The 11,222-nt window shown below is 38.2% G+C and overlaps 1 protein-coding gene across 2 annotated transcripts; it reads right to left on the reverse strand.

Annotated features, from left to right (window-relative positions):
• Positions 1 to 2,677: 2,677 nt before the first annotated feature.
• On the reverse strand, positions 2,678 to 10,227 carry LOC116250528 (phosphatidylinositol 3,4,5-trisphosphate 3-phosphatase and protein-tyrosine-phosphatase PTEN2A-like). 2 transcript variants are annotated; one of them, XM_031624214.2, is made up of 13 exons: positions 9,998 to 10,227; positions 8,140 to 8,625; positions 7,628 to 7,729; positions 7,410 to 7,466; positions 7,214 to 7,279; positions 6,164 to 6,340; positions 5,848 to 5,934; positions 5,690 to 5,754; positions 5,505 to 5,581; positions 4,286 to 4,332; positions 3,744 to 3,874; positions 3,467 to 3,536; positions 2,678 to 3,391 (listed from the first exon to the last, which is right to left on the reverse strand). In XM_031624214.2, the coding sequence occupies exons 2-13, from the start codon at positions 8,554 to 8,556 to the stop codon at positions 2,867 to 2,869; spliced, it is 1,821 nt and encodes a 606-aa protein (XP_031480074.1). In that variant the 5' UTR covers positions 8,557 to 8,625; positions 9,998 to 10,227; the 3' UTR covers positions 2,678 to 2,866. The 2 variants fall into 2 exon arrangements, with proteins under 2 accessions (XP_031480074.1, XP_031480075.1); XM_031624215.2 differs by lacking the exon at positions 9,998 to 10,227 and adding an exon at positions 9,843 to 9,981.
• Between the last annotated feature and the right edge of the window lie 995 nt (positions 10,228 to 11,222).

An 11,222-nucleotide genomic window follows, 5' to 3' on the forward strand; every position in this document is an offset into this window, starting at 1 on the left:
TCAGCGTTGTCATCATTGCTACTAAAATAAAATTTCCAGCATGAAAGCAGGGATTTCAACACTCACTGGTTCCACGAAATGAATTAGAACACGATCACCCAATTTCGCTCCGATCAGATGCTTACCAACATGCTTGGTAGTATCGCATGAAATTCCTCCTCCCCCCTCCCCCATTCTTCTTCTCTAGTTGGAGTTCACACTTTTTACAGTGAGAAAGTGACGGAGAGAGGGAGAGAGAGAGAGAGAGAGAGACTGACTAGGTCCAAGGCGTTTCGAAAATTTCTTATTCGAAATCAGGTTGCGTGCATAGTGGTGTGCACATAACAGCATTCAGGGCTTTTAATTTTTTGCTTATAAAAAAAATGTACATTTTAAACTTTTTTTATGAAGAAATCTATGAAACCCTTTTTGTCCTCGTGAGCTTGCGAGGCTGTAGAAAACAAAACCCCAGACACTCACTATTCTCACGGGTATGTGGATCTCACACGTTTTGAGGGTTTGTGATACAAACACGATCGAATTGCCTAGATTCATTTCTTGTTTTGACTCTTTTAAGTGCACCGTTTCTTGTTGGTTAAGAATTATTTCATGGGACAAGCTTGTTCAATTATTAAAGGTCATGAAATAATGACAAATATAATTTTTTATAGTCCGTTGACTCTTTCAAGCATCTCAGGAAATAAGCTCCATGAACATACATGAAGGGTAATTAGTTGATGGGTACTTTTTCCTATATACTTTATTTGTTATATCGACTCCTTTCTTTTCATTTGTTTTAGTTACTTAAATGTATGGCACTCCTTTGTCAAATTTCCGCAAGGAGTTTTTTACATACTATACTAACAATATTTAGTCTTAGTTGACTTCTGTTGTAATTCTTTTTAGTCGTGTGAATATCAACGATTAGTTGAACTTTACGTGAAGCGAAGAGATATATACACTCTCTCTCTCTCTCTCAAACACAGTCTCATTAGCAAATTAATAAAAGCTATCAAGAGAACTTGTGGGGCGCCCTGTTAACAAGTTCACCCATAATTGGCTAATTCAATCCGCCTGTTAAATTTGAAAGCATAGACCATATCACCGGCCGTGGTAAAATTCCGGCCAGTTCAAGTTATGCACCGCGAGTGAGGAGGTGGTGTCATTAGTGCACTACAGATAAAAGCGTTTATTTTCGAACGGCACATATAAAATATCTGGGATAAATTTTTCTTTTTTAGTGTTTCAAGAATAGGAAAAAAAATGCGGGGCTGAAAACCCTCTTCTTCTTCCACTCAGTGTTCATATCATTCCGTCTATCTAGCCAAAATAACTGATACATAGACGATATGGTCCACATAATCTGTGACAAAATTTTGGAGTTATATCTTTTGTTGCTTTCATTGGAAAACTGTTATGCTAGATTGCATCCCTCGTCTTCACATTGTTCAGGCTAGGCCAATCGCATTACTTCATTGAACCAAGCTCCACCAGCAGAGATGCAAGTTACGAAATTACAGGTCTAACGCGGCCACTATTAAGTTCAGCCCTTTGACAAACGTGGATCTAAGCCTATTGCCATCTACCTAGAGATGTGAAATATCAATTGCTTAAAAGTCTCTCTAGAGAATAACCCCAACGATCAGTAAAAAGATGTCGCGAAAGATGACCCTGAAACTTCAGATGCACAGCTTAAGATGGCAAAACCTGGTTAGAGTAATATGTTGGTTGCAAGCTTTTATCAAAATGAGAAGTGCATTTTTAATAGGCTTTTTCCCTCTAAGCATGCAAAGCTATCAATGGCTCTAATGAACTGGTCACTGTTTTTCCGTTCTCGTAACAAATTTGATGATGAAAGCCAACTAGTTTTCCAGCACTCTCATGCCCGAAGATGAATATTTCAGATATTGCTTCATCAGGATTATGTGCACCATCACTATAATATGTAATCCTCGTTGTTCTTGCCCAAAAACTGAGAAAGGTTACAAATATTTGTATGTATTCCCTATCTTGACAAAAGACTGCACAAAAGTCCCTTCTTTCCATTACCAAAGACCCGCTAGAACTCCATCCTCACTTTACCAGAACCTGACGTAAAGATACAAAACACCCCTTTGTGCCAAAAAAAGGGAACGTCTCCTTTTCCTTTTCTATCCCACAAAACTCGCTCTTTCTGAGAATGATGAGAAAATCCTAGAAAATGTTTGACGCTAAGAAATCCTAGAGGATTTTTATTACCATTTGATCAAGTTTTGAGGAATACCGTCAAAACAATTGGCACCTTACCTGTGCGCACCACGAATTCGAACGCGGCCTAAACCCACATGAAAATTGGGAGAAAATGGTGGGGATATTGTGAGTGGTGAAACTGTAGCGTTTGAAAGGATCGTATAGAGGGAGGAAGATTTAATCCAACTGAAGTGAAGATAGTTCGGAGTTTGGCCTATCAAACGCAACCTCCGGACAGTGCTACCGATCAAGTAATACGCTTAACTTCAGTATCGCAGCAAGTGATGCCGTCTCTGCCCATAGTTTTGAACTGCTTCGTTAACGTTCACAACTCAGACCTACGAGACAAGCAGACTACATGCGGACTCGGTACACATTACCATCCGGTGGCGCCTGCAGTTTCCGAGAACATTTTATCCTTGACTAGAAAACAACTTTATTTGATAATGAAAATGGAGCATGAGGGGAATGACGAAAGAAACCAATAGATGGCTTTGACGTAGTCGTATTAAAAACAAATAAAAAGACGACAACAAGAAACCACGGTTGTATCTCGAAGACATCGCTGGAAGATGCTTCTTCCCTGCTAGTTTACAACAAGATTGTCCAAGAATCAATATCTATGTACACAACAAGAATTAAGTTCAACAACGTCCCGCTACTCACTTTCATAATCTTCGTCATCACCAAAAGTGAACACAGAAGCATCGGCAGCTATAGCCTTAAAATCACTTATACCCTCTGTGTCCACCTTTGGGGCCTCAAACTCCGAGGAATCACGAGCCTTGTTCGCTGACTTCGAATCTTGTACGGACATGGGATTTGTGCTGTCATTGCTCACAGAAACATGTGCAATCCCATGTGTCATGGTCTCTGTCTCCTTCTGAGCTTCCGAAGCTCCTGAAGCCTGAACAACAATGGATTCTGCAACATCAGTGGCAGCTTGAGAATGCCTACCCTTTTCCCTGCCTTCTTCAGATTCACTATCTGAGAAGACATCATCCTTCTCTTGGTTTCCCGCTCCTTGGGTTGAAACCGGGGGCACATCCCCATGCGTGGAAGTGAATTCAGGCTTCCCAGCTGTTGCCTGACTATCCTCTTCTTTTTTCTCCCGTGTGGGGAGGGGAGCATCACAGTCCATCAGTACAACTTCAACCATAAACCCTGGAGAAGGCAGTTTTCTCTGCAGAGAATAATAAATGTTAAAAGGCTACATAGATGTTACCTTTTGTTTTTGTATTTTCCCTGACAAAATTACCTTGTCAAACCCATCAAGTTCAGAAGTAGTCAAGGTTTTCCTATTTTCCATCATAGTTGTATTCAACCAGCTGAGGAAAAAAAAGGAATAACAGTTTACTTATTATACAAGAAATAAGTGAACAATATATGGCCACTAGCACATGGAATGAAGATCAGACCATTAGCACATGGAATGAAGAGCAGAAGGAACATAAACCAACAGAAGCATCAAATAATGTAAAGAATTTTCCAGGAACTTGAAAATCTTTTCAAACAATGATAGACAAGTTACAAACCAGTAGAAATCTCCTTGGCGATCATGAAAATGGACCTTAAAGTCACCAGCTAGCTCTGCTAATCCTCTCTCTCCAGGCAAAGCAAAGACCATGATCCCTTTCCGTGGAGCAGTAAACCAAAACTCTTCTGGCTGAAATAATATAGACATGAGAAAACTAGACATCCTAACTCAAAGCTTAACCTTAAACACTATTTATATAGGCTAATGTTGAAACAAAAGAATTTCACAATAACTGCCCATTGCATCAAAAGCCTATACTTGGATTGCAGGCTCGATGGCAGGAGCAGAGAAATTAGAATATAGCATGTCAAACCTAAAACCCAACTCTTCAATTCCTATAAGATAGTTAAGACATGTCTTTTAGGAATGACCATTGAACCACGATACTTGTTAGATCTAGAAAATGCATTAGATCTCATTTTTTCCTCACTAACACAGCAAATCATACAGCTGTTTATCACAACCATGTAAAGTTCAAAAACCCATAATGAATCAATTTTGCTTTCATTGACTTGGGAGCAGTTTGTATAAAATATTTACCGCCACACTCTTAGTCCTCGGATGCTTTTTGGTAGAAAATAGAACACCTGTTAAAAAATAATAACTATCAAATTAATACATCAGATTGAAAGTTTAGAAATCATAATGACAAGCAGATAAATACATCAACTTAAAATTCTCAAGGTCAAAATGGATGTTTACAGCAAACAATATGCACACCATAAAACCACCCTTGTGTTTGAGACTAATGGATAATGCTGAACGACTCTGCCACATTGTTGAATGTTTAAAAAAAGTGGTTAATGCCATTTTAAGAGCCATCATTATTGGTTGCTTGCGAAATAACCAATGAGTGTTGGTCATACTCTATAAATTCTTTTCCAATTATGGTGCAAAAGCACCTGGGGATGACATTGATCCCAACAACTGCATAGGAATTGAAGTGATCTCTGAAGGAGGATCTAAAAATGTTACAAGATCTTTTTATTATGATGTTGGAAGCTGTTCTCAAAGTTTATTATAATGAGTGTTTACTCATCAAACTTTTCCTGCTACCATTGGGTGAAACTCTTGCAAAGATGTGAATCAAAAACTGACAGTTTGGATGGTGTTGGCTGCTAGGAGGTTTCAAAAAGGTTCGGCCCTGACATGGAAATGAAAGTTGCAGAGAAATTGTTCCTGCATAGAGACATCTTACATATCAGGACAAAACAGAACCAAAGAGAGTAAAGTGAAACATATTTAAAAAAGCAGATTTCTTTGAACCTCTTGCAAGTTCATGCTAGAACCATGGGGACAGCAGCGAACACATATTTACATTAAATACAGGAAGAAGATAACAAATCCAGAAAGAGAAAAAACAGCTTATTACCAATGATAAGTTCCCTCTATTAGTATGCCTGTATAATAGATGCACTAGTAAAGAAAGTGATAAAAAGTGTTCATAAAAATGAGAAAAAAAAAATCATTGTATTTCATGCCTGGCACCATGAAGCAGCAAACAATTATTACTAAAAAGGTTAAGGAACAAATATCGATTACAGGATTGAACAATGAAATACACATGTTAGGAATTTGAAGCAACAGAAATAAAAAAGCTGTCAAAAAGAACAGTTCTAATATGCTTTGCATCTATGACGATAATGAAATAGCTGGATTAGCAACTAGCTTGTCTATTAAAAACCATCTGTTGCAGCATCAAACACAACATCATCTGCAAACAGTGTCCGCGAAGGAAAAGAAAAAATATGAGAAATACCATTATGGTCGGATACTGTTATGGAGGGCCTAACCCAGTATGGACACCTATGAAGACGAAATCCCCTAAGGATGCACCTACATAAATTGGGAAATGCATTAGCAAAATCAATGATGACCAAAAACTGCATGGAACAAGACAAAAGCATATGTCTCTTGCTGAATGAGGAAGGTTAGATTTATTACCTCCTTCCTGGTTGATTTTCACCATTGAAATATGTCAGAATGCGCTCAAAATATTTTACATATCTCTGTTGCCCAATAAAAAAACATATGAGTATGTTAGTTCATGCTAGCTATCTGGAACTCTAACGAGGATCTAGTTAACAATGGGAGAAACTCACTATCTGACTAGGGAGAACAAGACCCTTCCCATCAACACATCGCTTCTGATTATAGTATGAAATTGACTCTTCAGCTGTTGGAAAAAACTGCATGACATTTTATGACAGCACCAAACATTAAAAGCATAAACATGAAATCAATATTTCTTATTTCCCTGTTTATTTATTTCTATAAAAATAAAGCCAATATTAGATCATGCATGTACAAAGATCTAGTTCAGTCTTAGGTGACAGTGAAGCAGAATGTGAAAACATGAAAAGGAAAATATCATGATATACGCATCAGTTCTCCACATATTTCAGGATAAAGCCTAACCTTAAGGTACAGAAGAAGGCTTGAGATCATAAGTCCCGTCCTTGCCATGCCAGCTTTACAGTGGACAACGACCACATTTTCGATATCTTCTTTTAACCATGCATAAGCACTTTGGCAAAATGAGATTATAAGCTGAATTGGGGGACAATTGTGATCATCAAAGGGAAAACAAGCCACCTGGTGATCAAGAAAGAAAAAACTATTGTCAAAGAATACCAATATTATCATATAAAATTACCAACTAAAGAAGCACATCTAGTAGCTGTACAGTATGCACAGTCTAACTTCCCACTAGTCTCCAGTACTGCTAAGCAATGGAAGACAGCAAAGTCTACAAGTTTGGTGTGTTCAGGTTTTCACACTTAACCTAACCTGAAATCCCCAGCCAACAGGAACTTGGCACACACATAGTCATGGTTCTTCCTGATGATTTAAGAAATATGAACTCAGACCAGGTATCTCTGGGTTTGGGTTGACTCAGCTAGTGCTGGAGGTCTCAGAAGTCAGAACTCTAAAGCAGGAATTGTTTAGGAGATACCACCAACTAGAATATGATCTGGCTATAATTATTGTAGCAAGAAATTGTACATCTGATTATGTTAGATGTCTAACAGCATCCGAATGCTATTATGAGCTACCCACATAACTGCCCTTGGAAGGCTAAACCAACAAAGCCAAATTGCATCGCCATTCCTGCTTGCCTGGACCAGTTGTGTCATGACAGCCAGTTTTTACACCCTACGTAAACATGAACCTAGCAAGTAAGCAAAAGTGGAAAAACCTGTCCATCTTGCAAAGTTGTAAATCTTTGATACTTTAGTCATAGCCACCATTGGCATTATATATGCACTGATTCAGCTTATTAATGAAGATTTGCATTACAAACATCAAATGTTAGTAATGAAATGCAATGAGGCATGTCCTTACACCCTAAGTACAACAACAACAGTTTCGATATTGGCTGCACAACAAGCAAAGATTGCAAAAATATACTGACACTTGCAAATCACAATTATCCAGATTAAGAACTGTCTACAGATTTTGGCATACCTTTCCTTCAAAGAGTGATGCATCATATAATCTTTCTGAACAAAGGTTGTATACTTTGTACTTCCCCTGCCAATTTATGCTAACTCAGTAAGCATGCATGTAATAACACTAACTGCAACTCCTACGTCCTGACTTTACCTTGTTCAGTAACAATCCAAGAAGTGGCACACATGCACAAACACATACAACCCATTACCTTGTGATGAGTGTCAAAAAATTTCATTACTTCTTCCATGTGGTTTCGATAGAAGCCCTACATTAAATGCCAAAATGAGAATATCAGCAAAAATCTCCATAGCTGAAAAATTTTACTTAATAGAAGCCTACAGTAACTGCAAATTCTTTCATATAAAAATTTCTGCAAATAGCTTAATAACCGAAAATTGATGGAGAAAAATTCAACAAGCAACCCACCTCAACATATCCAAAGATACCAGAGCTTATATCACCAGCAGGAAATCCCATGGCGATGATATTCTCAGTAATATATGTCATATCCAAATCAAATCCATCTTCCTAGAAGGTATATCAGGAAGCAATTATTAAAAGATATGCATAAAAGTATTAAATATGTAACATCTCATCACATAGGCAACAGAAACAAATCTCAACAAACAGGCTATATGTATGATAAAGAATTACCCAAAAGTTTTGGGAAAGAAAAACACTATGAAAAAGGAAGAGAAGAATAAATATGACATGGCGAGGTGTAAGAAACAAATATTTTTCTCCCAATAAAGGAACTATTGGCTTAGACAGACTTGCAAATATATGCCACTGGCAAGGTGAAAAGCTTTCAAAAGGTATGCAGGAAATGGGTAATGTCCTTTTACCTCCATAGAATGTCACAATGGCAAAGAAGAAAAATCTTGTTGAAAATGTAAAAGTAGAGAAAATATCGTTAAAGTACATAAAGCAAAACCAACCTGATATCTTCGCTTATTCTGAGATACCATATGCCTTGCCTTGGTCTGCACAACTTTCATGGCATTTTTAGAGGAATCAACTAAGCCTTTGGTGAAATTTCCTAGAACACTGGGTTGAGCAGCTGTAGGGGTTCCTTCACCAGTCTCATCGGCTGTAGGACTTCTTGGTGATGTTCGTAGCACAAATCCAGATGCAAAACGAGAAAAGGATGATTTTGCAGAACCGCCAGACTCTGCATCTTCTTGATTTGAGAAGCTTGGAATTTTGATGCTTTTGGCCCATGAAGATATACTTGAAACAGAGAGTCTTGAAGATCCTTCTTGAGTTGGCCCATCTTGGCCAGGCACACTAGTGAGATGATCAACTTTAGCTGCCTCAGGTGGAGAAGATGCAGTGTTGGTCAATTGTGAATCCATTATAAGATCCAGCTAGGTTCTTCTGTTACACTTTTGAATCTGCTAGAAATCCATAGACTTATGATGGACCTGATAAATGTGCAAAACAAGATGCCAGATGAAAATAAGTAAAAGCACAGACAAGATAAACATACTTGTGTGAATAAATGCAACTACATGAAGTAATTTTGGAAAACTTTGTTATGTTATCCACTAGGCTTCCTCTCAAGTCTCAACTACCAATAAGAACCAAAAAGTAAAACAAAGAAATAGTAAGCTTAAGAAAATACAGTCAAATACATACATATACAGTATACACATACAAAATTATTACAAATAGTATGCCCTTGTGTTAGAATACAAACATAGGATAAACAACATTAGAGGGAGTAGAAGCATTGCAACAACCAAAGTGCAGTGTTTTAACGAATATTTAAAAATGCTAGAAAATTTTCTCATGGGTCTTGAACAATGAGAATATAGAATATAAACAAACCCAGGAAAAGGACCTTAAGGGAAACATAACAGTTATAAAGTCACAAACAAATTTACATTCGGTCATGCTAGGAAAGAAAAGTGAGTAGCATTTGCAAGCCCAACCCAATACCCAATGAAGAATGGATAATGGACCATCATAGAGAGGATGAACATGACAAATGAACAAAAACCATTTATATTGGTTTATGACGTACATTTCAACCAAAACTTTTTGTTGTTGCCGGGACATCACCTTTCTAACTTGATTTGCTCGTATCTAAGGGCAAAAACTTATGGATACAATCTATGAAAACAAACGGCCAAACAATAAAAATCAGGCAGCACAATCTTGGAGGCAAAAGGAACGGGAAAGACTTTTGCCCTCGTCCTTGGAGTTCTGATCGTCTTGTATAGTCACTATTAACTCTCGGGACAACACATTATCGAGATCAACGAGCTATAAAGGGTCATTACCCAATTAACTGACGCAGAGGCAACTGCTAAGGATCGGAATTTTTCCGCACTAGCTGCATGCACCTCCTCGGAATTTTCACTACCAGCAAACGGCGAGTAAAACGATCCAAAACCAGGTCACAGCCTTCGCAGAAGGAAGAAAAAAATGCCACTACAGTCGACAAAAAACCTTTGCAATTGCAGGAATTTGAAGCACTGCAATAACTTCTTTCTTTACAAAAGTGCCACCATAGGACATCAAAATAAAATGGCTAGACTCCCCCAAATGCAAAAAAGAAAACAGAGACGGGGATCCCCCTATCACTTTCCAAAAAAGATTGGTGCATCGGCGGGATATCCACGGGAGAAAGTCGTACCACGAAAGTCCTAGATTGATTGATCTTTGGGAGATGTTAGCTCTCCGACAAGCCAAAATCCCCTTAAACCCAAAACTCGCCCTGATCTAATCCGGACAGAGAAAAGTTATACAGAAGCAGACGACGGTAAAGAACCGCCTATGAGGAACTCATACCTCAGGCTTTACTTGACCGATTCGCCGGGAATGGTCGCGATATATGGTTTCTTTGCTTCCCTTCAAGTTTCAATCACGAAAGATGCATTGCGGTGATGGAAGTCGCCGTGACGGTCGCTCTGTTTCTTACCGAGTGCACGCATGTGATGTCATTCTTCTCCTTCAATCAAACCATTCAATAACGTAACGGGGAAAACATCTCTATATCGGCGTCCTCCGAAAATATCTCATTTAGGTCACGGAGGAGACACCCATCAACGGCCCTCTATTCTTAACGTGATTTTTGTTTTTCACCTTACTATCAGTTCGCATCATTGAGCGTCCTTTATGGGCCTCTTCTCTCTTCCTCCAAAAATATTTGGACCTGATCGTTTGTAAGTCCTTGCTAGATCCAGCCCATAATGGGTCTCCACTCGACCCACAGATACTACGCCATCCACCTTTTAACGTCTTCTTTTTTTTTTTTTTGTTTGGATCCGGTCTGTGGTAGTTCGAGTTTAGTGAGGATTTCAGATCCGAGGATCGGAGGTCCAATTAACATGAATCTAAAATCCAAAACGTCAACATATACTGCTTTATTAAATAATGGGTCCCACAAAGTGTGGATCTGATATAATCATAAAATTCAGGTTTTGCAGTAGATTTCAGATAATTTGATATCTTAAGAACTTAGATCCATAAATTTAAGGTCAGATCTTTTTCCATTCGACGTTAAATTCATGGTCTTTAACATGTAGCATATATTTAAAATTCATGCGGCAAGTTCGAGCTGAGCCTAGGATGCCCGGGTTTTGCCTACTGATACGAATCAGCCCGGAGGTTGGTTCATTCCTGTAATGGGCAAACATGAATGAGGCTTGTTGTTTGCTCTAAACAATAGAGCAGAGCTTGAAGAAAGAAAGAACAAACCAAATATGGATATACACACACATACACATATTTAAAAATCACAAGTTCACGCTTTATTGATTTATGACATCTTATATATTCGTTGCATAATTTTTTTTGTTTTGTCTATGGCTTTGAAAAATGGAGATCTCTTCTCTACAATTAGGTTCGACACTTATCACAAATCAAACAAAGTAGCATTATTGGAACATTTGAACGTCTACATGTGACTCTTTCATAATAAGATCAACTAAACCCTATTTGGTGACTCGAGGAGCAACCGTTCATGGCAACTATCTAGAAATCTTTTACGAAGGAGATACATTAGTTATATTTA

This window comes from Nymphaea colorata, chromosome 3, assembly GCF_008831285.2.
Source record: "Nymphaea colorata isolate Beijing-Zhang1983 chromosome 3, ASM883128v2, whole genome shotgun sequence".
In the NCBI taxonomy this organism is placed as follows: domain Eukaryota; kingdom Viridiplantae; phylum Streptophyta; class Magnoliopsida; order Nymphaeales; family Nymphaeaceae; genus Nymphaea; species Nymphaea colorata.

Excerpts from the sequence above, each read along its gene's own strand:
- LOC116250528 (XM_031624214.2), bottom strand. The coding sequence starts at position 8,556 with ATGGATTCACAATTGACCAACACTGCATCTTCTCCACCTGAGGCAGCT. Across the intron at positions 7,467-7,627 it reads GTATCTTTGGATATGTTGAG|GGCTTCTATCGAAACCACAT; the intron begins GTGGGTTGCTTG and ends CATTTAATGTAG. Across the intron at positions 7,280-7,409 it reads TTTTTGACACTCATCACAAG|GGGAAGTACAAAGTATACAA; the intron begins GTAATGGGTTGT and ends ATAAATTGGCAG.